The sequence below is a fragment of the Camelina sativa genome, chromosome 13 (genome assembly GCF_030686135.1).
Source record: "Camelina sativa cultivar CO46 ecotype springtype chromosome 13, ASM3068613v1".
NCBI lineage: Eukaryota > Viridiplantae > Streptophyta > Magnoliopsida > Brassicales > Brassicaceae > Camelina > Camelina sativa.
In genome coordinates, this window is record NC_141892.1 from 5,665,738 (window position 1) to 5,693,003 (window position 27,266).

The 27,266-nt window shown below is 32.5% G+C and overlaps 5 protein-coding genes and 1 pseudogene across 10 annotated transcripts; 2 read left to right on the forward strand and 4 right to left on the reverse strand.

The window, feature by feature from the left end:
• Positions 1 to 2,255: 2,255 nt before the first annotated feature.
• On the reverse strand, positions 2,256 to 4,266 carry LOC104737987 (protein FAR1-RELATED SEQUENCE 5-like; annotated as a pseudogene).
• Positions 4,267 to 8,055: 3,789 nt separating this feature from the next.
• Positions 8,056 to 10,108, forward strand: LOC104735451 (myb-related protein 315). The gene is made up of 3 exons (XM_010455251.2): positions 8,056 to 8,543; positions 8,678 to 8,807; positions 9,497 to 10,108. The coding sequence occupies exons 1-3, from the start codon at positions 8,411 to 8,413 to the stop codon at positions 10,023 to 10,025; spliced, it is 792 nt and encodes a 263-aa protein (XP_010453553.2). The 5' UTR covers positions 8,056 to 8,410; the 3' UTR covers positions 10,026 to 10,108.
• Positions 10,109 to 11,485: 1,377 nt separating this feature from the next.
• Positions 11,486 to 12,252, reverse strand: LOC104735452 (early nodulin-like protein 21). Its single transcript, XM_010455252.2, has 2 exons — positions 12,058 to 12,252; positions 11,486 to 11,933 (listed from the first exon to the last, which is right to left on the reverse strand). The coding sequence occupies exons 1-2, from the start codon at positions 12,206 to 12,208 to the stop codon at positions 11,647 to 11,649; spliced, it is 438 nt and encodes a 145-aa protein (XP_010453554.1). The 5' UTR covers positions 12,209 to 12,252; the 3' UTR covers positions 11,486 to 11,646.
• An 8,687-nt stretch (positions 12,253 to 20,939) lies between these two features.
• On the reverse strand, positions 20,940 to 22,367 carry LOC104735454 (G-box-binding factor 3-like). Of its 6 annotated transcripts, none has more exons than XR_015577596.1 (5): positions 22,223 to 22,367; positions 21,965 to 22,098; positions 21,585 to 21,641; positions 21,354 to 21,409; positions 20,940 to 21,185 (listed from the first exon to the last, which is right to left on the reverse strand). XR_015577596.1 is itself a non-coding variant. In XM_087480431.1 (4 exons), exons 2-4 carry the CDS (start codon positions 22,040 to 22,042, stop codon positions 21,012 to 21,014), a joined length of 309 nt encoding a protein of 102 aa, XP_087336557.1. In that variant the 5' UTR covers positions 22,043 to 22,098; positions 22,223 to 22,367; the 3' UTR covers positions 20,940 to 21,011. The 6 variants fall into 6 exon arrangements, 1 of the variants encoding a protein (XP_087336557.1); XR_015577595.1 differs by having other exon boundaries at positions 21,269 to 21,409; XR_015577594.1 differs by having other exon boundaries at positions 21,354 to 21,428.
• Positions 22,368 to 22,685: 318 nt separating this feature from the next.
• On the forward strand, positions 22,686 to 23,861 carry LOC104735455 (BAG family molecular chaperone regulator 2). Its single transcript, XM_010455253.2, has 2 exons — positions 22,686 to 23,120; positions 23,348 to 23,861. Exons 1-2 carry the CDS (start codon positions 22,841 to 22,843, stop codon positions 23,563 to 23,565), a joined length of 498 nt encoding a protein of 165 aa, XP_010453555.2. The 5' UTR covers positions 22,686 to 22,840; the 3' UTR covers positions 23,566 to 23,861.
• On the reverse strand, positions 23,811 to 26,136 carry LOC104735456 (uncharacterized). Its single transcript, XM_010455255.2, has 3 exons — positions 25,015 to 26,136; positions 24,347 to 24,541; positions 23,811 to 24,147 (listed from the first exon to the last, which is right to left on the reverse strand). The coding sequence occupies exons 1-3, from the start codon at positions 25,825 to 25,827 to the stop codon at positions 24,118 to 24,120; spliced, it is 1,038 nt and encodes a 345-aa protein (XP_010453557.2). The 5' UTR covers positions 25,828 to 26,136; the 3' UTR covers positions 23,811 to 24,117.
• Between the last annotated feature and the right edge of the window lie 1,130 nt (positions 26,137 to 27,266).

A 27,266-nucleotide genomic window follows, 5' to 3' on the forward strand; every position in this document is an offset into this window, starting at 1 on the left:
TAGAAGATTTAGTTCAAAGGACGAACATACAATTCAAACATCGAAAAGATAAATGTTTTATTATGATATAGGAACATAACATCATATCACAATCTTTGAAGAAACAAAAAGAAGAAGAAGGAAGACACGAGAGTGGAAGTAAAAAATAAAACTCAGAGAGAAAACAATCTCAAAAGATAAATGGAAACACATCTCAGAAGAGGAAAGACAAAGCACCGACCAATGCGGTGGCCATGAGCTGAGGGTAGGCAGAGAAAGTGGCAGCACTTGGAGCTGGAGCATGAGCCATGGGTGGCGATGCAGCCGGACCATGTCCATGTGCCGATGGAGCCTTAGCAGGACCATGGTTGACTCCGTTGTGCGACTCGGCAGTCATGACCAACACGGCCAAGACAATGCAGACGAAGGCGAAGCGGATCAAACAACTTCTTGGTGCCATTTGAATATTCTTCTTCTCCTTCTTCTCCTTCTTCTCCTTCTTTGGTTTTTCTTTTTGCTTTGTCGGATCTATCAACAGAGGGGTTAGAATTTATATATAGAGAGAGGGGTCCTATAGAAAAATGTTTAGTTGGTTAATAGTCAACGCATGAGAATGAGTCTTGATATTGAGATGGCCTATAAGTCGTAATCGTTTACATGTTGTTCACTTAGAAAATGGAAAAAAGGACAGAGTGATCATGGTGATGTAATGTCTGAATATGTTAGTGGACACCCATTTATATGTTCGTGTTTGTTCTGCCGTTCTGGAACAGCTGTAATTACTTCGTCGCATAAGAGGGATGTTTCTTGACTAAACCATGATTGATCCGGTTTGATTAGTGACTGATTCCAGCTCAATCCGGTTATGTTTCCGGAGACCAGAAAAATGGTGTTTGTATATGTACATTTTTGTGTGGCCGGTCAGGTTTTTTTGGCTCTAGTTGTGGTATAAAATAATAAAATTTTATCATTAGTTAATTTAGTTTGTTACGTGGCCTTTGGGTTTGAACAAAAAAAAAAAAAGGTTTTGGTGGCCTTTGATATTTGATTTCGCGAATAATTCCAACTATACCAACAAGGCAACAAGTTTAAGATCAAACATCCGAAAGGGAAATAAATACTTGTATATCAGTCTTGAAACTTGAAAGCAAACGAGTTAAGTGTGTAACACCATGACTCTTTTAATTAAATTTGTAGCATTCATATTTCTCTTTTTCTTAAAACAAAATTCATAAAAAAAAAAAACATATCCCAAAATAATATTTTGAAAAAAAACGGTAGAAATGTTTGCTAAGAGAAATTAATTTACGAGTGGAGAAGAGAAAACTCATTAATAATATTCAACATTATTATATGTAATCCGTTTGTCTTGGTCAAGCTTTAGGCCCATTTAAAGATTATAAGAATTTAGCTGGAGCTAATAATATAGGCTGAAAGCGTAAGGCGATACGATTAGTGGGCTTAAATTTGTTGTAATTTGATTTTGGTCCTCTGTATTAATAATAGGTGTGTGATGGTCACCTCACCTCACTAGTCACTCCCTCGTTTTATCCCCATGGTCTCTCAGTGTCAATGTATTATTGTTTTTGTCGAGGTCCTTCTCATATATGCAATACTCTTTTTCTTTTCTTTTTTTTCTTTTTTTTTTATAAAAAATTAATTTTATTGACATGTTGAATCAGAGAGATTCCCATCTCTGAACACATATGCAATAGAACAATACTTGGGTTCACCCCTCTAATGTTAACCAATAAAAACATGCCACCTAAAATTAAATTTAAACCATATATTAAATTAAAAAAATAAAACAAAAGCTGTATTATTTTGTTTGACGTCGTTAACGTCGTTGACGTCTCCCATCTTTTACATTTTTTTTTTCTCGGCCCCCTGTCTTTTAGTTTTTACAAATATTTAAATGAATATTTTGTATTTACAAGTATTGTTCATTAATCATTATGAACACAGATTTTGGACGTTACTCATCTCTACGATCCAACAATTTTTTTTTCTTGTCAGTATAAACATGTACGCCTAAGCCAAAAAAAAAGCGCATTTGAAAGAAAATAATAAAAAGAAGATCATTCTAGAATAAAATAATACTAATGTACTTTTGCAAAAATGTGATTTCATAAAGGAAAAATGAAAAGTGATCTAGCTTTATATGATTTTGGGAAAAAAGAAGTGGTATAGCATAGCATTAAGATGGACCACCATAACTCTTGTCATATTCCTACAAAATATAAGGCTTCAAATTAATAATAAAAATGACAAATAATTTAAGAACATAGAAATAGTAAAAATGAATTGTTTACCTTGAACACTTGTGAGATAAATGACTCATGATGTAAGGTCGGACTAGTGGTAGTAACAGATAATTGAGTATCTGGAGTAAGAGTAGTGTCCTATAGCATTTATTATTTTATTAAATGTTAATATACATATATATATATATATATTTATATTTATATTAATAAGTGAATATATATGTAATTATATTAATAAGTGAATATATATATATATATATATATTTATATTAAAAAGAAAAAATATATATCAAATACCTGAAATGATAACTTTTTTTTTGCTGTATCATTACTTGATGATTTTGATGTACGTCGATTTTTTACTTCAAGAACATTCAAGTATCGACGATGGGGACCAACTTTTTGGTTCTTTGGTCGTCCAACAGAAGCTTTTCTTTTTATTCCACGTGCATTTGGAACTTCCTTGTCTTCTACTTCTTCTTCTTCTTCCACAAGTCCAACATCTGAGCTTTGGGGCATCCATGCATTAGCTTTCACAAGTTCTTTTTTCTTTTCCTCCAATTTTCTAAGCAATTGAATGGCATCTTCATTTGCGCACAACGTCAACTCTATATGATCAGCAGCAACAGATGCAATTTCACGGAAAGTACGACATATATGGTTGTATCGTCTTCCAATCGATTGCTTCTCTGTTTCATTAAGTGTCTTTGGATGATAATAAGATATTCTTCGTGTTTTTGCCTCTTTGCTCCATCGAGTTAGAATATATGTAGATGGAATTCTTCTAACATTTTTCTTGTCCAGCACTTTCAATGCATGACGACATAAGATCCCAGCAAAAGAAAACTTCATGCAACCACAATGTATTGTTTGGCTTATAGCATTATAATTAACCAAATGCTCTTGTGCCACACCACGATAAGATACTTTGTATTCATACACCATCTCAGACTTACTGACTTTTGTAGCAACATAATCACCGATAACTATATATTGCCTTGGAACAAGCTAAAAACTTCAGGCGTATACACTTCCTGTGCATGTTGCAACATTTCTACATTAGCACATAATACCGGCGAGGTATGCATCATATTGAAGTCAGCAATCAATTCCTTGTATCTTCGATCCTCCAACACTCTCTCATAGTGTCCAAAGAAGCACAACAAGTTATAACTACGCTTCAAATATTTTTTCAATATATTATTCATACTTTCACTACGTTGTGTGTTCACCATATCTGCTGTAAAAGTATGACGTCCATATATCATTGCCCATTTTTCTTTGAGCTCAAACAAATTCTTCAACCATTTATCCTCCGTCAATTTATGCTTCTCGAGCATATCACTCCATGCCACTAACCAATCTTGTTCTTCCTCATGGTCATATACACACTTACTAAAGTCCATGGCAAATTGTTCTGCTCCATGAAATACATGACTCAACTTCTTTGCAGCATTCTGATAAATATGCCAAACACATAACCTATGTTTTGTTTCAGGAAATACCTTCACTATTGCATTCGCCATTGCTGCACATTGATCAGTCAGAATTGTTTTTGGTTGTTTTCCAGACATTGCTCCAAGAAAAGTCTCGAAAAGCCACTTATATGACTCAATAGTTTCATCATATAAAAGAGCAGCACCAAACACTACAATTTGCTTGTGATGATTAACTCCGACAAATGGAGCAAAAGGTCTATCATACTCGTTAGTCTTCTAAGTTGTGTCGAAGCAAACAACATCTCCAAAAAGATTGTAATCACTTATAGACCGATCATCTGCCCAAAAGATATTAGTGATCATATCATCTTCATCAATCTGCATTGAATAAAAGAATGATGAATTACCCTCTTTTTTTTCTGAAAGTATTCCAAAACTGCTCCAGCATCTCCCTTTTCCATTTTTGCCATTCGCTTTCGGTATATGTAATTTTGATAGTCTTTCGCCAAAAACCCCAGATTTTCTCGTCCTCCAACTTCTTTACTCATCATTTCAACAGTTGCTTTTGCTGAAATTCCTGACATCTTAGCATCATCAGCATGTTGTTTTTGAGAGATATATAATGCATGATTGCCCCTTAACAAATGCTTCATAGGTGTCCTCACTAAATCATGGTTATGGTTCTGCTCAAAAGACACAATCTTATATCTTTCGTTCTTCTGTAGGTAGCATGTCATATGAGCATTACAACCACAACGTGTGATTGGTTGTGAATAAGATTTTTCGTCATTAGTTTCTTTCCTATACCCCTCCTTTGAGCAAACATAACGAAGCCTTACTACCTTCTCTTTTTTTATCGTCCTTCGTTGTTTCCTTACGTCAAAACCATGACTGCCTCCATACTTTTGGTAAGTTGTATGAGCAGTCTCATCAGAGCTAAACTCCATGCCAATACATAGTTCATCTTTCAGCTCACTTTCTTTGTTTGCTTCTAGAACAACAACCTCTTCAGTTTGGACATAATTCTCATTGTTAGCTATGTTATCTTCTTTTTCTACAGATTCACTAACTGAAGCGGTGTCTACACTTATTGAATCATAATCTTCCTTGGGGGAAAAATCTTCACTTATATAACTATTCTCCATTGCAATTAATCTGCATTAACCATTTAATATTACTATATATGTATTATTATTTGAAAAACCACTTTGTAAAATTTCTTATTAAGGGTAAAAAAACTGTAAATTAAATTGTAAACTAAGAAAATGTTAAATTGTAAACAAAGAAAATTGTAAACTAAGAAAATCTTTTAAATAATTATTCTTATTTTTAAAAATTGTTAACTAATCAACCTTAAAAACTAAGATTTGATATTATACCATATTATTTATTTAAAATTATTTTATTTAGAAGGTTTTGTTAAGTTACTCAATCTATTAAAATTTTTTGATTAAATGTTACATATGGGCGGATTGGTAAAATTAAAATTTTGAGGATTGATAAATAATTACGTTTTATTTCCTCACAGTTTATTTTATAAATTTACAAACAAAAACTGTCTCAAAAAAAAAACTATAACATTTAATATATATTTTAATTTATAGAAAAAAAAATTCAGCTTTTGATGCACCATATATCTCCTAGTAAATATACTTAGAAAAAAAACTCTTTTAATTGATGTTTACGTCTTACCTTGCGGAATTAGTACGTCTTTGTTAACATCCACCAAATCAAGACTTCAATATATCCGGATCAACACACAACTGAGAAAAAGATGACCTGAAAAACATAATCCATAAATATTTTAATATAGAAACTCACACATATGTATCGATTACAATACCTCTATTTTTCACCACTAGTTTTTAAAAATATATTAGTTTAATAATGATAAGAGAATCTGAAACTACTTCATATTGGCACCCAAAACAAAAAAGAGAATCTGCGTAACTTGACCTGACAAGTTGATGTTTGTATAACACTGAAGTTTTCCTTCTTCTAGATGTCTAAATTGATATTATCTCTGTCTTCCTCTGTAAATTTGTGAAAAACTTCTAATTAGCGTTTGTTACGAAGAACCCAATAAAGAATAAAAAGAGAAAGTATCCAAAGTTTAACCAAAAAAAAAAAGTATCGATGAAGTAGACCTACCGATTAAAGATGAACAAAAACCCTAATCAGTAATAATAGCCTAAAACTATTGTATAATATATATAAGACAGGGGGCCGAGAAAAAAAATATGTAAAAGATGGGAGACGTCAACGACGTCAAAACAGCTTTTGTTTTATTTTTTTAATTCAATATATGATTTAAATTTAGTCTTAGGTGGCATGTTTTTATTGGTTAACATTAAAGGGGGTGAACAAAGGGGTTCACCTCTAGGAGTGAACCCAAGTATTGTTCTATGCGATACTCTATATTACATTTTTCTTTCCAAAACTTAGTTCAGTTCAGTGAATCAAAACAAAATCGCATATTTGGTTAGGTGTGTTTATTTTCTTGATGATGTACTACACAAGAGTTAGAAATATAGTTAGTTTGTTGACTAGGCCTTAAGAAACACATAATACAAACGACAATGTTTGTTAAAAAAAAACAAATAAAACAAACGACAATGTAAGTTTACCGAATGGAAACATAAATTATATATACGTCGACGATAAATTAATCAATTAAATCTCTAGTTTCTGTTAACGTCTAATAACTCGCTTGATTACCTAGTTTACTACAGTACTTTAATGCAATAATATTCACGACATTTTTGAGAGGCATGAGAGATTAAATATTCAATAAGAAAAAACTAATACAATTTGGATATATGATTTGATTTACTAACAGATTTCTAAGTTTAGGTAGGTAAATAAAGATTATAAATTTATAATAGACTATGACATATAGCCTAATGTAATGAAATATTTCAGAATTGATCTATAATTAGAAAAAATTATACATATTTGATCCCTATTTGGATATATATGCGTATACCTTCGAGTACTTGGAGAATATTCCTTTATGCATGAACGCAAAACCCTTCCGCATTTAGAGTATTTTAATGCAAATTGTTCCTCGTTTCTTATGAGCAACTTAATCAAATATCATTAATTAAACCATGAAATAAGGGATATTTTGTTATTTAACATAATACAATAGTAGATTATTATTGGACCAAAAATTGTTCGTTCCAACCAGTGTGGTTTTCCAATGGTATCTAATATATATCCAGGGGTACGGTCTCTATGGAGTATTATATATTTGTTCCTTATTACAAACTTTATAACTCAATGAAAATTGGATTCATCTGATAATACGTATATAAAATTACTAACATTAATTAACAATACGCAAATTTTTAGTTATTATAATTCTTGTAAATATGTTGTGGACAGATTAAAGAAATATAAGAAATAGTGTACACTCGTCGAGCCGTCGTCGTTGAAGAACATTTTCATGCTAGTTCAGTTCTTTTGACATTCAACTTACTACTAGCTAGATGAATTATGTTTATGAAGAATTAAATATTAAAGTCTGACTAGATAAATTAAAACGTGACTTTCTTTATTAAGCAACTTGTCTAAATCATGACGGTGCAGTGCAAACTAAGTCGACTCCTCAAATTAATATTAACAATTACAAAATATTTACAAATAGACTACAATGATCAAAAGAGAAGATGCCTTGATGACAGAATAAGCACAAGGTTTGAAGATGGGGACCGATAGATCCAAACAAAACTCAAATCGTTTTCTTTTAACAAAACTTTAAACATAACTTTCAATCAATGAAATTCCTTCGGTTACCAATTAAAGTAATCATATACTAATATTTATAGTCATAAAACTCCCTAAACTATGAAGAAATTTTTGTTAGTTGGATCATCGTCGTATTATAGAATTTTTGTAATTTATTTTGTTAATCATGTTCAAAAGCAGTGTTTCTTTGAATTAAAATATGCATTTTTAGACTTTTTTATAATATGCATTGTTAGAGATTTTGTAGGAAAAATAACTGACACAAGCAATTCTCTGGTTAGCTTAATGAATAAATGTGACTCATTTGTCGGTAATTACCATGGTAGTAATTTTATGAATTTTGTTAGAACACCACTGATGAATATATTTTTCATTTGTATATTCACATGATTTGAACAAAGGTTATGGTATGATTTGATGACAACACTAATACAAATTAGTAGGCTATATACCACGGTGATCACTAATATTTAACTCAATTCGGCCACCACGTAATATAATTATGTAATGTTGTATATAGTTGATCGCATTTAATCTATCTATACCTATTAAATTAAGAATGGCTTTAGACTTTAGTGCAAACTTTGATAATTAATGAATCATAAGCTCAAAAGAAGTTTGTCGACAAGTTCATAGTATTATTGTAAACAACATCACACACTTCTCACTAAATAAATCTTAATTTAGATGTCTCAGCAATCATTATTTACTGCTTCACTTATTAGTGTTCTGCTTTACAATTTGGACTCATTTGTCTTTTAGCCTGTAAGTGACCTGTCAAAAGAGAGAATCTTTGCCCTTCCCAACTCACATCTTATTATTTATAAGTAATGCCCATTAGTTGATCCAACGATCTCTTCTTTACAATTTTTTACTAACTCAAGATCTCTTTGGTTGCCTCAAATTAGCATTATAGCTATATGTAGAATACTTGGTCGATGTCATATATGTTAGCTTTCTTTTAAAGAAAAAAATCATATGGGGAGAAAACCTTGCTGTGAAAAAATTGGACTGAAGAGAGGCCCATGGACTATAGAAGAAGATCATAGACTCATGAACTTCATTCTTAACAATGGCATCCACTGCTGGAGAATTGTCCCCAAACTCGCAGGTACTTTTTTGTTTTTTTTACATACATATACCTATATTTATACATGCATGCATTGATGCATAGGTAGATTTTATTTTGTCGACTTTTTTGTTTGTTGGGAAGTTTAATAAACGTTTACGTACGTGTACATGAAGGTTTGTTGAGATGTGGGAAGAGCTGTAGATTGAGATGGATTAATTATTTGAGACCCGATCTCAAGAGAGGTGGTTTCACTGATGCTGAAGAAGATCGAATTATGGAACTTCACTCTCAACTTGGCAACCGGTACGATAATATGAATATTTTTTTGTATATCATATATTTTTATTAGCCGGCGTCAAACTAGATTTCTGCAAATGAAATATCTCTCGAATGTAACACCATGCTTGGATTTAGATCCGATATGTTTGAGTCAGCTTCCTTTAATTCTTTTTTCTTATAAACCAGCTTCCTTAAATTCATTTTTATTTTTTTTCTTGCTAAAACTTGTGAGAATGGTATGAAAAATTGAATTATTTAGTTTTATAGTAGTGACGAAACCAGGCATATTTAAACCAAAACATAGATAATTAATTGCGAGAATGCGTCATGAAAAGAAAAACTGAATTTGACGTATATACTTGTGCATGGAAGTGGGTTAAAAAAAAAAAAAAAGCAAAAGAGTTTGACGAGTACGTGTGCATTGAAGTGTGTTATTTTTCAGTAATTAATTAGCTATGGAAAAAACAAATCACATGTGGGGTTTTTCTACTTACGATATATAACCTTTTTGTAGATATATCCTTCATGTCGTAGACTATATATACACTGTATATATTTTTGTTTACTTCATGAGATTTGTAATCATATAAAATGTGATCAGTGATCTACTCATGTTATATGCCAAATGCAATTTTTTTTTTTTGGTCGTCAATATGTTGAATGCTTTATATATATGCTAATTGCATGTTTTATGGATTCCTTGGACGTCGTAGGTGGTCTAAAATTGCCTCTCATTTCTCTGGTCGAACGGATAACGAGATAAAGAACCATTGGAATACGAAGATTAAGAAGAAGATGAAACATCTTGGGTTGGATCCGGCTACGCACAAACCGATAGATAATACCACTCATCATACCGATCCTAACCAGGATACAAAACCAAAAATGTGTTCTAGCACCAATGAAGGAGAAGAGATCAATGATCAAACTCCAAAAGATGATGTCATCACAGAAACAACAAAAGCATTAATATTATCCGGTAGTGATGAGGAACTACTGGCGAAAAACTGCAAAACACTAGGTGTAGAAGAAATAGACTTGGAATCTCTATTCGAACCGCAAGGAAACGAGATAACTTCTTCGTCTCTCTCTTCGTTGTATAGTAATATTTCAAGAAGTGAATCTTCATCACATTTTGCAGAAGATTCTATCTCTTTAGACCAGTGGGACTTGGATATGACGGATCCTTTTGTACCATGGGACCACTTCGCAAACTTTGATGATAATCTTTTCTTTTTATAAAAAAAATGTAATGTATTATAACATTGTAAAATATATCCAATTGTCACTAGTAAAGTCGTTGCTTGGTTTCTTGTAAAAAAAAATATATATATATATATATATATATATATATATATATATATATATATATATAATTCTTACTATATTAAGTTGTGAAAATAAATTTCTCATTAACTGTAAAAACCAATGAACATTGAACTTTTTATATACAGTTTAGTATATATTTAGACTTAGCAAAGAGAAACTTAAGTCTAATTCTTCACTAATACAATTTCTGAGCTACAATACATAATTATAGGTCAATCTGTATCTTATGCATGGCGTACGATGGTGTCTTATAATTTGCTCGTACAATATGCATGTATGCATATATATGATGACTAATTTACCAGAATAAATATAAGACGACAATATTTTACTCATCTGAATAAACTTATCATTTGTTTTGAAAAGTTGTAATGTCAATTTTAGTTTAATTGGTCAAAGTCAGGATCACCATCATCGTTATAGTTCAAATAATGTTTCCTACTGTCATCTTTGAAGTTTCACACGAGAACTATATATAATTGTAGGCTTGTAGCACTTTTAAACAAATACATATCCCTCATGTGCGACACAATAAGTTTTGTATTAGGTGAATTAGGTCAATGCGGCCTTTCACGTATTAGCAAAACATAGAATAAACAAAACTTGTGAAATCAATAAAAACTTTAGCAGAAGAACAAAAAAATGAAACTCATGAAAATTGACCCGTTTCAAAATTAACTATGAGTTCCAAAATAAATGGTACCTACCTACTTTTACGAGAAAATAAAATAACAATTGTACCTACTTTCATTCGAAAGCATGCATTTGATTATCATTAGTTTCTTGTAAAAAAAAAAATTAATCACTTCTACTAATATATCGATTAATGAAGATTTGATTCCCTCGGCCCAAAATAAATTAAGGTTAATTAAAAATCTTTCAAAAACAGTATTTAGATCATGGTGATCGTAGTTGTTAGGATAAAAGACAATGGCGACGATTTTGATTGCGTCAAGTGTTTGGATTTTTGCAATCATTGAATTAACTTCTATACTTTTCATAATTATATTTATTAGTTATATTAAATATATACCCAAAAACCTCTGTTTGGCTAAACCCATTAAAAAAATCCAGTGATCGAGTGGGGACTATTTAATTTTACAGCTAAAAGTTTTGACCACCCAAAACTTTGAGTGAGAACCGGAAATATATATAACTAAAAAGTAAAAACTTTAACGTGTAAGCCTACAAAATAACTTTCTTAAAATGTCTTATCTATTATTCTTATACTAACAACTTTTACTTGTTAAACTCTCTTCGTTTATGAATTATATATATCGAATTCGAATTTGGAAAGCTAGACGAAACTATAAGGCCATGGGCCGTGATAGATGAACTGTTGGAGAACGCGTCTTTTAAGTGATTAACGCTGATGAATCAGATACTTCTCACATTTGCGAAAATGCATGCCCATAGACCATAGTCTAAGTAGACTACACTACACGGAACACATAATTCATGATAAAAACAACCATAGTGTAAGAGAACCGAATCCATTCTACATCCATCTATATACATTAAGCAACTCTTGATACTAAGCTACTAAAGATAACGAGAGGCTAAAGAAGCAGAACCAAACAGCCAAGGCAGCCGGAGGAGCAGAGGACGTGGTAGTCTTGTCGCGAGACAAGACCTCGACAATCATCTTCTGACCTTTCTCGCAGTGACCAGACATTCCACTTATGAAATAGTAGGGAACAGAGTGATCAAACATGAATCGGGTCTTTCCCGTATTCGAGTAGAATCTCGGATGCGACGAGTTGCATAGCTTGTAATCCTCCTTCGTAACTTGCATCACCGAGTCTTTCTTGTATTTGAATCCTTTTCAAACCCCCATACAATACACCGAACAAGAAAAAAAAACGCACAACAAACGAAAAAGGTATATCAAATTAGATGTTAAAAATTTCGAAACTCTTTTTGATATTGGGTAATGTATGCTTACGAATGGTGTCTCCGACTTGGAACCGTTTATTGGAAGCCCAATCATTGAAACTCTCAGAAGAATTTGCAGGAGGAACGACCCAATTGAGTTTGTGTTCATGGGAAGAGACAGAAGCTGAAATCATCAAGACAATAGCAAGCCAAAGAAACATATTTTATAATATCTGTTTTGATTTTCTGCGCCTGAGAATGAGCAACATTGGAGTAAAGTCTTGTTCTGAGGTACATAAATTGTGGGTTTATAAAGAAATCGAGACGAGTTGGCTACGTGAATAGAGAGAGATATATGGAGAGAGTGGGGAGATAAGTGTTAGTGGTTGGTTACGTAGTTTAGTTTTCTCTGTTTGGCACAATCCAACAACACGCGGGAACAGAGGACGATCAAACACTCTGAAGTCTGAACCAGTTTGAGACCGTTATTTCGGAAATGAATAACTGGTGTAAACAAAAAAAAAAATAGAATTATTAAAATTTAAAATCAAATAAGAAGTACTAGAATTCTCCTAATATCCATGTTTTATGGGCTTAAACATTTTGCCCCAAAAAAAAAAAACGATGCTATATAAGAAGGCCCGATATTTTCCACCTTTTGGAAAATCCTAAAAACGTGGAAAAATCACAGAATCTTCCTCTAATTTCCAAATCTATTAGAGGAAGATAAGGCTAGGTCAATATATAAAAGCACGAGCAGAGAGTTCATACAAGTTCACCTACAAGGCTACAAACAAATACTTTTTTAGAAACAAGTACTTGATAATGGCATCGATCATGAGCTCATTCGAAACAAAGATAATCAAAGGAGTGAATTGTTGGAAAGCGCGGTTTATATACTATGTAATGGGCATCTCATCATCTTTCGGTTGTTTAACGGCAGCAATCGTGGAAATCTGTTCCCCTTCTTCTTGGCCAGCCATAGACACAGTTGGGATCCTCCCTGCTTTTGCATTATTAGAATTCTTGATTTTGTCTATCTTGGTCGTGAGGTCGTTTTTCGTCCCGATTCCGACAGTTGCTAATAATGTCAAGACTCGCTGGATGGGAGAAGACAAGTGGTTGGACGCCACCTTATTGTATATGTTCCTTATATTTCTGTTGTAGTACTATTTACATTCCGTACGATATATTACCTACATGATTGGGATGATCACGGGAGGCCTTGCGATTAAGCAGCTCAACCTGCCGGAATCAGATCTTTCTATCCAACATGTTATCTTGATTATTTCCTACCGTTATTTGAGTGGATATGTGGGTTACTGGCAACCTGTTGAGCCACCTCTCGTCTGTTTAGCCTTTGCACTTGGAATGTTGCTTTGTTGACCTCATCCTCGAGGAGGCCGGCCGGACTCTATTTCTACTTTTAGTATAAGACCATGCAAGCATTCACTATTCTTTTTTTTCTTTTTCTTTTGTCAACATTCGCTATTCTTTTAATGTAGTAATTAATTGGTTTTGTTTCTTTTTCTTTTGTCTTTCTAATTTGTTCCTCTTTATGATTCAGATTCCCATAATTGAGCATTATGAAATTACATTTATGTATTTTAAATACCTTCATGTCGAGAATAGTTTTTAGCTATTACGTACATATTCTTCAATATCGTATCGTCACACATGTACATCTTGAATCGCAGAAATCTTAAAAGGATAGTTATCTCCAAGCGCAAAATTAATGAGCTAGTTAATAAATAGATCTAGCCCAATGATTTTTTGATTTGGTTCTTTAAAGAACCAACAGTTTAAAAAGAAAAGAAAAAAAACTGATTTTTAAGTCTTTCACTACCACAAGAGCTGGTTAAGAAGTCTTATAATCCCTAATGATTTTAAGTCTTAAATTAGAAAGACTCATTACATAACATAACTCATCATCGTAGGAGAAATTTTGTTAAACATCTCCTATGGTGAATTTGGAATAAAATCCACATGTGAAGAGTTTGTAGAAGAGACTACAATATATGTTGGCAGTTAGGTCTTTCTTAAGAGGATTACAATATTTGTTTGTATCAAAAAATCATCTAATAAATGAATTTAATTGAGGTAATCAATTTAACGTTTTGTTTTTCTTTTTCTGTGAATAGGTTGAAATATGCTATTTTTTTAATGCAATATACCTATTTAAGAAAAGGGTTTTGGAACCTAAAAAAAATCCTTAAATTTATTAATTACGCAAACTCATTGAATATTTTGACCCCAAAGAAAGAAAAAAAAATACATAAACAAAAAAAACTCACTACATACATTAGCCTTTAATAAATAAATTAGGTAAAGGAAAAAAAATAATAGAAGTGGCCATCCGAACAATGTACTTGCGTAATCGATTTTGATCAACATCTATCTTTGGGTAGCTGCCACTTACTTCCGCAACGGAGTTGTTGGAATCACAATCGCGAATTTTGCCATGAGACGTACCCCGAAGAGAAGACGGAGCATATGACACAAAGATTATAACCAAGGAAATAATCAGCACCTAGTACAGGAGACCATGGTGTAAGATTTTCTTATCAAACTCTTTTACTTTATTAACCCTAGTAGGGTTTGCAACAACCGACTAAGGCTCATAACATATATGATACACGGCCCAATACCATAACTTGATTTTTGTTAATTTCTTTCTTCTGAATTTGTTGCGAGGGTACGACAATTTTTTTTTGATATAATGATCAGGAAAAATCCTTTTTCTAATCATGTTACATAGCTATGGAATTTTAAAAAAAAAATCCTTTTCTGATCAGGATTAGAAAAAAACTCAAGTTTATGTCTATGAAACAAAGGTTGAGTGGAAGATTAAATATTGAAGAAGAAAATTACTGTATCTTTTTTTGTATGACCTTTTTATAAACATTATAGTTTCTCGGGGATCGTCTTCCATCTTTGTCCTTCCATCTTCTGCTATGCATTCTGTTATATTCGAACTCGGTATCCGGACCTGGTCAATGGGTTGATTTCATGGCCCAGCCAAAACACTCATTAATCCCAAAACCACCAATTAACTATGCAAAATGAATTCTTGGCTTAACCAACCTGCAAAAGAGAGATAAGCAATTGATAATTACTCACTGAGGGAAAGCTTCAGTGATATGCTCAAATTTACCCTAGAACTACTCTCTCAAATTAAGAGATTACTGTAATACTTAGGGGTCGAATTCTACAACGACTCAAGTTTACACAATAAATTATAGAGTTTTATAATTAAGCTAAACAAGTTGATTTAAATTAAGAAAAGCAATGCAAAATATTAAATAAAACTGTTATAAATTCAGAAGATCAAAAAGCTAAGTCTAGGAAATTTTTCAGGAAATTACAAAATATTAAATCAATAAATTAATTAGGATTCAAGCAATTAAAAATCAGATCTAGAACTCTAAACTCTTCTGTAAAATAAATCAGTTCTCACTGCAAATATTATCTAAATTTAAAACCAGAAAATCCAAATATCTTTGTAAAATTCTAGGTTAAAAATCAGCTTTAAAAACAAGTTTAGATTGTTCACAAAATTATTAAATCAAATCTCTTTGCAAGAAGTAATTTTGCTCATCAAAAGGTTTTATCAGGAAAATCAATTATATTCTCATATCAATTTATTTTCCTAAGTTATTATTTCTAGATGGCCAATCAAGGATTAATATGAAGAACAACCTATGATGAAGATCTAGAAAGATAATGAATCCTAAATAAACAGATCTAATAAATCATAAAATCTCTGTGAAAAACCCTGAACCTAACAAGCAAACTACTCAGACATATTCAATGAAACACAAATCATCATTCTGAATAATAAGCAATTGAAATTAAAAGAGTAAAGAGGGAGTTTATGAATTCTTCTCTCAAAGCAGTTCAGATCTCTCTCCCAAAAGCTCTCAAAATCTCACAGGGTTGCAGAAAATAAAATTTGCTAGAATGAAACTTCCTAGAATAAAACTTCCTAGAATAAAACATAAGGGTTTTCTAAAACCCAAAAACACTATATATCTGTCCTAAAACATGTCAGGGACTTGTGTTGCAATTTAAGAAAACTTTGGGTAAAATTGTAAAACTTCTAATTTTTTCTTTCTCTCGTCGGATAAACATGGGTGTCGACCGATGCTCCTTCGGTGTCGGTCGATACCATAACTCTGATCCGACTCCAAATTGACTTCTTTGATTAAATGCTCCAAAATCCCTTCTAATTGCTCCATTTTGCTCCTTTCATGCCAAAATCCTAGAAAACCTGTAAAGACTCAAAAACATCCTAGAAAACAAATCAAAAGACTCTAAAAGACTCCTTATATCATGGTTGAAAACCAAAAAAACCATGATATATCACTCAGGGTTCCCGAAGTTTCCACACCCAAATTCGCTCAAACAATCACAAAGTCTGAACCTAAAACAAGCAGCAATTACTGTGTCCTAAATCCTGTGACACACAAACATACGCACACAACACACAAATGGGACTACGTCCTATGATACCACATTATATTTTTTGTTAGGCACATTAGTTATGTTTAATTTACAATTTTTTATTTAATATTTTCTTATAGTAAAATATATATTGTAACAGTAAAAAGTAAAAGAAATAACTAATTTTATTAAATAATCATATATTGAAATATTTCAACAATAAATAAAAACTTAGAAAAAACATAACTAAAACAATTAAGTATTGGTGATTTGTCGGGTGACTATAGCATCACAGCTGAACCTGCAAATGGATTCAAAATAATTACACAAATGCTGAGAAGTGAAAGTTCTAAAATATTTTTATTTCTTTATAGCACAAGGTTCCATTCAGTCTTGATGAATTAAGAACACCTAACTTGGCTTCCTTGATGGACTACTTTCTTTTTACACGTGAGGTAATATAAAATACTTTAAACTAATGAGAAATTTTCATTTATACATACATGTTAGGTTTTGTATAGTTACTTGACATTTTGTTGTATTTCGTAACCATCTCATGAAATTTCAAAATTATAAGAAGTTGTAGAGTTCTCTCCTAATGTCCATGTTTTTATGGGCTTAAAGAAGAATGCCCAATTAATATTAAAAAAAAAGTAATGCTAGGATAAGGATTGTAAATATATCTTTGGAAAACCCTAAAGAGGTGGGAAAACCACGGAACCTTCCTCTATAATCCCTGAACCTGTTAGGATTAGGAATAGGCTAGGTCGATGTATAAAAGCACGAGCAGAGAGGTCAGACAAGTTCATCTACAACAACGACAAAAAAAAAAACCTTATTAGAATCCAGTCCTTGATAATGGCATTGATCATGAGCTCATACGAAACAAAGATAATCAAAGGAGTGAATTGTTGTTTATATACTATGTAATGGGCATCTCATCATCTTTCGGCATCGATCGTAGAAATCTGTTCCCCTTCTTCTTGGCAAGCCATAGACACAGTTGGGATCTGTTGGTACCATGATTAGTCATCTCGATTCGGGCCGGGGTTAGAAGTAAGTCCGGCCACTAAATCAGGAAAGGTCCAGGGGAAGCCAGCAAAGGCCAGGTCGAAGTGACATGAGAGCATCAATCACCTTGGAGCTCGGGGTAAGGCCAAAATTCCTTTAGCTGTCTGTAATAAATGATAAGCGAGATTGACGGGTTAAATTATTTTTTACATTAATCACTCATTAAAAGCTCACTGTATAAATAAGAAAGGGGAGGGATTGTAAAAGGGATCTTCTTTGGTGAGCAATAATACTTTTCACGACTATTAGCTTATAACTAGTAATACACATCGACCAAGTTTACGGTTCGGAATTAGAACGGTCACCAGCGGCACCTCCATCTATAAAATCACTCCGATCAGAGAGATACGCTTCTCGATCTCACAGGATCCTCCCTACTATTGCATTATTAGAATTCTTGATTTTGGCTATCTTGGTCGTGAGGTCGTTTTACGTCCCGATTCCAACAGTTGCTAACAATGTCAAGAGTCGCTGGATGGGAGAAGACAAGTGGTTGGACGTCACCTTATTATATATGTTCTTTATATTTATGATGTCCTATTATTTACATTCATATTACTTACATGATTGGGATGATCACGGCAGGCTTTGCGATCAAGCAGCTCAACCGGCCGGAATCAGATCTTTCTATCCAACATGTCATCTTGATTATTTTCTATTGTTGTTTGAGTGGCTATGTGAGTTACTGGCAACCTGTTGACTGTTGAGCCACCTCTCGCCTGTTTAGCATTTGCACTTGGAATGTTGCTTTGTTGACCATACTTTAGGTTGGGTACAAAGGATATATGCTCCTTCGTAAATTCCAATAAACATGTCTGGCCCATGCACATAACATATATATAATGCATGTATATAAACATAAAACATCATTGTGTGCATAGATAAATATTTCATTTTCTATATGTATTATATACATGTGTGTGTACGTATATATAGTAGATGTATAATTATGATGGGCAACCATGTTGGTGGATCAAATTTGTTAAAGGAGATATATAAATGTGGGATTCACCATATCTCAAAAACCGTCATCTAGCTAGGACAACATGTTGCTATGTCATATCATCTTGTCCATTAATAATCACATACAATTATATACATGTGTATGTATTGTATGGTCTAGCCTTTGATATTGCATATCATAACTTAATTGGAGATTAATCACATGTTGTAATACACAGGGTGATAAATGGACATGAAAAAGACTATTACCAACTAATCTAAATTAGATAAATATATAAAGAGGAAAACATCATACAGATGTTGGTATTTATAAAACAAAACGAAATACGAGCAAACACCATTGATTTGATAATTTTAAAATAAATCAAGATGATAGATCAACTTCGCGAGTTATTCATTCAGATTTTGTTGATATATAACATGAATTAACTGCTACCAGTAAACTACTAATTAAATTTGGAGTTTTGAAGATTTGCATTGTACTTTCATACTAACAATAAACTGAATGCAAATCAGTCGTGGATAAATTTTACGGTCGAATATGTTTGTCTTTTGTTTAAATTAATTCAAATTTGCAAAATGATCAAGATTTGGGCTTGCAGTAGACATAGTGATATTCCCAAAATTACATATATAATCAGATTTGGCAAATCATATAAAATATATTATATATATATATATATAAGCTGAGTTGTGTGATCTCTATTAATAATATATTGTCGAAGATTTTATTTAAAAATTTTCATATACAAACTCGCACATTGATATGTTCTTATAAGTTATAACCTTGAAACGGCTATTTTCTAATTTTATATTTTGTCGTTATTTCACAAGGTTTTCATGCTTATTAATTTCCCAAACTTATATGGTCCTACATACCTCTAGTCCTACCACATGGCGATCTTTTCACAAGGTTCAAATTTACCCATCCGAAAGAAACGTAATCACTTTGATTGGCATTTAATAACAAATTAAACTATACTGTCCCCTTTTACTTGATTAGGTAACTAAGCTAGTGTCCCTATTACTTGATTAGGTACATGATTAAATTATTAAATGATATGTTATTGTTGCTTTGTTGTTTTCTCTCAACATTTTTTTTTGTTTGTTAAAGCTTCATGTTAGAAATAAGTTTTAGCTATTACATATTCGTCAATCTTAACGTACACATATGCGCATCCTGAATCACGCACGAGAAGATTGATCACATGCTTCGATCCATCAAACGAGTTTCCGAATCGACCAAGCGCAAAGATGAGAATAATATACATTTTAACGCCGTGACAAATCATGGACACCTTCCAAAGAAAAAGTACTGGGAGCATTACTAAGTTTTATCTTCTTCTTTTCTTGACAACTATACTAAGATTTATCTAATCCACATATATAAGTAAATTAAATGGCATATCACAAAAGGGTCAACAAGATCGTATCTATTATATCTATAGTTCATTCCAAAGACCGATAAATGTATAGTTTTAACACCAATTTTTTTGAGTACTATATTACTATAAATACGAGTTAAAAATAATACCAGCTAATGTGTTTGCTACGTCTAACGCGTAACGCGTATACTCTGAATACAAGTTCTTTGTTCAATTGATTTTTTCTTAGTTTCTAGGAATCCAATGTTTTTGGTTAAACATTTCTTGATTTTCTTCGGTAATCATAGTTCTCTATTTACGAATTATTTGATAATCGTAACGATAATTATTTAAGAAAATCCAACAGGACAAGATGTGATATTGAATCTGGCCGTTAGTGGACCGGTTCGTGATTTTGTTCAACTTTTACTGTTAGTGTGAGAAATGTATATTCTAGTCTTCTAGGTGCATGTATATATGTTATCCTCTCCGTCGATGCATGTCATGTGTTTAGTTTAACACCATATATAAATCCACAAAGACTTTTTGTATCTTTGCTTCCAAAAGATTTTAATAGAGTAATATATATGAAAGTGAAACTCAACCCAGTTTTGGTGACTTAATAACTTAAAGTGCAGATATCAGATTTTTTTTCTTATCTTATTTCGGCTTTTGAGTGGTTTCGCGACTTGATTACTCTTTGGGGATAAAACTGTTTTGTTTAGCATTAATAAATTTGATTTGGTATAAAGTTGTAAATATACTATAAATAAACAGACTGAGTTTAACTTGGCAATGCCATTCAATTAAAGCTTTCGAAAATTTGCTATGCATTTAGTTTGAGATAATAGTGTTGGCAATGAAGTATGAAACTAAAGTTTCAAACTGAGATAAGCTTTTAAGAGTACCTCCATCAAAGGTTGTAATGAAATTATCTTAAAACAGATTTTATTCTTAATTTTGAATAAAAATGAAATTAAGAATTTCTTAAGAAACTTTTAACATTTCATAGGTCCATTGAAGGTTGTTAAATTAGAGATTCTTAAAAATATTTTTCTTTGTAATTGTAAATTATTATGGTATTTTGTTAAAATTTATAAGACTTGTATACTTTTAAAAACTTAAAAATATTGCTTTCAATAAAAGTTTAAACAAACAGGACATAAAACATATTAAAAATAGATTACAAAATGATTAATTTTAATTTTGAAAAGTTATGTTCATTTTTACCAGTTTCAGGATTTCCATTTCCTAGAGACATAACAAGTCCATCAAACTCTTTCAGCTTCTTCATCAGTCTATTGTCTGTGTTCCCTGTAGATTTAGTAGGAGTGTCGATACTCAACTGCGTCCCCGGCTGCCATTTAAAACGACCCTTGTTAAACAACGAACAAAACCATTTCTAAATTTTAAACAAACTTCAAAGTTCAAAATGATTACATTTCATAAAGGGAACAAGATAAGGGAAGATATAAATCACAGTGTCTTGACGATGTCCAAAGACGTATGGATGTAGAAAAGTTACCTCCACCGATATGCCTTAAATTAATCAACATTTCAACACTTCCTCACATAGTCTCTCTGTGTAAATCATATAAAACTAAACAAGATAACAAACTTATCAAACACTTATCAAAAAACCAGATTCTTATTTTAAACCAAAACAATGTTTTACGACAGAGAGACTATGTTAACAAAAACCAATCACTTGACACCAAAGTAAAGATATCGCATTTATAGATCATAGATAATTTACTTGATTGGCAGTTGTGTCAACCACAAGCTTCTTCAGTTCTTTGTCTAGACCGAGCCACTGTTTCAATCAACAGATACAAGAAAATCAATGATCATGGGTAGAAGTGTAACCGATTAAGAGACCCAACAAACCCTCTAATCCAGCAAGTGTAACCGATTAAACTTTATTGACATTGAGAAAAAACCTTCATCCCAATTTCACACTCTGTTTATCAGTTACTTCAATTCCTAATATCTTAGGCTCAATTCAATGGATCATGTGGCTGTAACTTGCAAAATAACCTATTTCATCTAACAATAACCCCATCCAAACACGATCCAACACAAACAAATCCATCAAACCCATCAAAATTGAAATCAGGAAAAAAAAGTCGGACACACCTCCGCCGTTGAATTTGATAACCCTCTGTAACTTAACACAGTAGAAGCATCACCCTTGTTCACAGATTTCTCAAGCATAAACTTCAGGCCGTTTCCCTCTCAGACTTCCTCCTCCGCTTCAAAAAAATTTGTTACTGGGGAAAAAGACGAGAGAGAGATGAGAATGAGATAGGGTAATTATTTTTTTCTTTTGTTAAAAAATATAGCCAACAATATGCTGACACGTCGTTGGTTCTAAAGGATGCTAAGGTCAGTTACCTAAGCGCCGATGCTAGGTGTATTTGGCAGTTTTGATTTTTTTTTTCTTTTTTTTTTGAGCTAAGATACTCATAAGATATCTTTAAGGATCTTCCATGGAGATGACCTAATACATCAAGGTCGGCACGCCGAAATTTTCCTAGACAAAACAAAGCCTACCCATAATGACTTTTAATTAATTAACACAATACCATATAGTTTTGATTGTTCTTTTCATTTACATTTTGTCGTATTCGGTGGTCCTCCAATCAAGGAAACATTGTTTATCAGCAGTCGAACCAGCGCCCATGTGATGAAACTCTTCTCTTAACAGTCTCGATCAAATCCTATTTAAATCTGATTTATCCTTTGTCGGCACATAATAATATCTTATACTATAATAATTGACTCCATATAATTAATTTCATAATATAAACAAAAATGTATATATTTTAAAAGATAAGACTTGTACCTTATAAAAAGCAACTTGCACATGCAAGTATGTCTGTGGTCTTGTCCTTATCTTAACCTCTGATCTCTTAAATAAACCACCTAAATGTTTCCATGTTTTATGTATCCCTCTAAGCTTGAGAGAAAACAGAAAAGAAAAGCTCCACAAAAATCAAAGTCGAAAAAGAAATGATGAAGTTTAAGTCCAAGAGGTTTGGGATTAGATTTGGATTTGGTAAAAGAATCAACAACAAAGGAACACAACAAGAGCAACAACAGAAGGGAGTTTGTAACAACAACAATAACAGCATTAGTAGCTGCAGCAACTATGAGATCAAATGGGAACTTAGGCCAGGAGGTATGCTTGTTCAAAAAAGGCAAGAGAGTATTGGTGAAGACTTGATCTCCATTAGAGTCTCTACTTTTGCTCACTTCCATGATCTATCCATTGAAGCCACCTCTACTTTTGGTAAATTTCTCGTCTCTCGACATTTCTCAACCTTCCTGTTTCATCTTTTAGGAGACTTATTTAAGAGGTTATATGTAAACTACCATTGATCACCAAAATATAATCTGTAACTATGAAATCATCTCATAAAAAACGTAGTCAAATATATTATATAATTTTAATGGAAACTTTTAAATTACTCTTTATCAGATTTAGTAACATAAGATTTCTATTTATGGGTTTTACAGGAGAACTTAAGATGGTATTATCATTGCTTGCCGGTTTAGAGCCAAAACAACAAAGGCTATTATTCAAAGGGAAAGAAAGAGAGGATCATGAGTATCTACACATGGTTGGTGTTGGAGACAAAGACAAAGTGTTATTATTAGAAGATCCTGCTTTCAAAGAGACAAAGCTTCTTGATCTTAACAACATTACCTCTTCTTGTCCCACTATAATCGTATAAACAACAAAACGTCAAATTAGTTGTTATGTCAATTTCTTTGTGATATAATTTCACCCAAGAAAATTTAACTATTGCTAGGATTGTCATGAATTAAACTAGAGATTTCCATATAGTCCTTCGACTATTTCTATATTAGTTTACATGTTGTAATATATTTGGCAAAGATTTTAGAGCTCATGTCTTTTAATTAGAGCTCATGTTGTATAATATGCTGAAGAAAAGTTAAAACAACAACTATGAATCTATGATGCACTCAATGTAACTTATCATTATTAATATCCATTTTTTTATTGTCATTATTGTTCTGATGAAATTAGTTAACTTTCTAATAAGAGACCTAATAAAGTGACCAAACAAAACCGAAGTTTTTGCATAACCGAGCTGGTCAAGACCCCTATACAGACCAACAGTATCTTCAAATCTCGGTATACTCCGGTTGAGCCCTAATCTCTCCTCAAAAAGTTGCAAAACAACAATATTACAATACCAAACATCCGTAACTTGGTTATTTCAGTAGACTAATATGTCCACAGCCACCAGTGTTTTAGTGGTCTACAAATCGTCTCTCTTCACAAACCGGCCCTGAAAAAGGATACCAAAACCAATGATTAACTAAAACCTACAATTCCACCCATTAACCGATGCTAGGTTCTCATTCTCAATTGATTTCAGTGAACTAATCCTTATTTCTATATATAACCGGGGTATATGAAACCAATCTCAAATCCGACAATGTGTGTGTTAATTGTTGGGAAAAAAAAACAAAGAAGAAAAAGCTTACTTTAATACGAGGACGTTTCTCAGCGTTGAGTTTACGAACTTGATATCGAATCCGCTTAGAGAAAAGACGGTTTTGTCGTTTCTCTTTATAACGGAGCAAGCTGGCCTCTCTATGCCCTCTCCATAACCTCTCCCTCGTCGTTTCCATCTCTGGCACTGCCCATAAACTCCCCGCCTCTCCGCCGTCAGTATACCCCTAAAACAACCATCACACACACAATTGCCTAGTCTCTCAATATCATTGCTTCATTATTATATTAGCAACGACGTTTGCTTTATTAATTAATTACCCATCTGATAGAAGAACACTTTCTTCCTTTTTTTTTTTATATATAAGCACATTTGCCAACATTATAACCATACGATCCCTTAACATCTGTTTCACAATTTCACAAGTGTTCCTTTTATATATCTATCGTGCACACATGTAAAACTAAAAACTCGACATGTATTAAGCTATTTCGCAATTTGTATAGTAAAAGTATAACACACTTTCAAAAGCTCAAATATTCGAATAAATAATATAGTAAGACTATCATCATTACAGTTACAAAAGAACCCGTGATCTCATTAAAAATTTTCAAGTTAAATTAATTAGTCAAGTTAAGCGTTGATTACAATATAAATACACAAAAAAAAAGGAAAAAGAAAAAGATGGGTTTTACTTACATCAGCGGAAGCATGCAAGTCCGGCACAGTCTGCGGCGGTTCTCCGTCAACATAAAGCGTACCTTTATCCGACCAAGCTTCCATGATCTGCTCGTAATCAAGCTTCAGAGCCAACGAAGGCCGTCCATCGTTCCCATTCTCTCCGCCGCAACACCGTGGGGTTCCGCTCCGACTCATCACTTCCTCAACCACCTCTGAATAACTAACCCACCGTTCCTCCGTCGTCTCCTCCTCCTCACTCTTTCCTTTCCTCATAGCCGTACGTAGAAGCGAAGAAGACGACGATCCGTGCTCCTGACGATCGTAGGGTGACAGGTTGTTCCTTTCTCCGCCGCAATCTACATCGGCGGCGGCCGAGGAAGGGAGGAGATCGTGGATCGAAGAGATTGTACTATCGGTGGCGGAATTGAAAAGGTAAGCCGCGACGGTGTCGTACTGGTCCTCTTCTTTCTCTCCTCCTCCTCCTCCTCCTCCGAGACTAGTAGTCTCAACTCTCTTCTTCTCCTTAAACGGCGTCGTGAAAGGGTCTTTTTTCTTGTCGCTCTGTTTTTTGTTCTCCTTCTTTTTTTTCTTATTGTCGCTCTTCTTGGTTCTGGGATCCTCGTCGATCTCGTGGGAAGAAGTGTTGAGTTCGAGCTTGAGACTGAGGAATTTGGGTTTTTTCGTTTTCGTTCTGATCTTACGAGACGCTTCAAGATTCGAAGGAGACGACTTGTCCATGGTTGTAGCTTCTCTGTTTTTCCTCTTCTTGATCCTCTTTGATGTCCTCGTACTCTGTTTCTCTTCTCCGACCGGACTGCTTTTACTACACATCTCTCCGATCTCTCTTCTTCTCTTCTCTCTCTTGAACTCTTTTAAACTCTATTCTCCGATTTGTAATAATAATGTTTGTTCTCTTTATCCCTCTCTCTCTAAAGTCTAAACTCACTCAGAAGAAGTATGTAGGTGGAGCGAGAGGGAAAGCTGACAGTGATGGTACCTTTTGACGCGTGTCAATCAGTCATTGGATAAAGCTATTGCAATCTTGGATTCTGTTTGGATGTGCAGGGGGGAGATATAGTATAAGGTTTTGATAGATTGATTACATTTGTATCTTGATTAATTTAACGGGTAACTCCATTCAACTTTTCTCTTACTTTTTGGATGCCAACATTTATAGAAGTTCACGTTTTTTTATTAGAGGTTTTGGAACATGAGCATTCATTCGTCACCAACATTTTTATTAAATTATTACATATGCATCTAGTATTTTAATTGAAATTAACAATTGAGATTGACACCAAAACAAGTGTGATTAACATGATATTTTTCTTTAGGGCAACAAACTAAGATGAGGTTTTTCGAGACAATAATATTGATGGGAAATATATACATTTTTTTTTTTGGGCAAACGAGAAATATACAGTAAAACCTCTATAAATTAATAATGTTGGGACTAAGACATTTTATTAATTTATAATATTATTAATTTATCTATAAATTAATAATTATTATTTTATAGTATAAATTAATAATTATTAATTTATAGATATATTTTTAATTGTTTATTTTTTAAAAAATTATGAATTGGAACAACTATAGCAAAATAAGATTAAACTTTCGGATGTTATAAATTTTATGGTTTAGGAATTGAACTTATAATATTTAGAAAACACTATTTACAATAAATTACAAATATTATAGACAAATTGACTTATACACATGAGACACATAAATTTAAATCTATGAATAACAATATCAATTCTCCTATTTTAATAATCTGTCAAATTATCAAATTGTAAATGATACATATCTAAAAATTAAAACTTTAAATTTTAATTATTTGTATGACATGTTATAAAATATTTTAGAGATATTATTATAGGTTGAAAATACAACATTACAATTGTTCTATAGAATTGAGCTTTAGGAGAAACATACACTATTATATCAGTATATATATATATATATATATATTTACATAATTATTAATTTATGATATTATTGGGACCATATTTTATAAGGAGATTTCAAAAAAATTATTATCTTATTATCTTATCGAATATTGTTAATTTTTACACTGGCCCGACTTGGGATCAGCAAAATTTATTAATTTATAGTGTTTATTAATTTATAGAGTATTAATTTATAGAGGTTTTACTGTATATATTAAAGTGATATAAATATCTTTCCACTTTTATCCGTCAGTGAAAAGAAGAAAGCATATTGCATTATTATTAATTTATTCCACTGTGTAATCGAGAGCGCAAGAG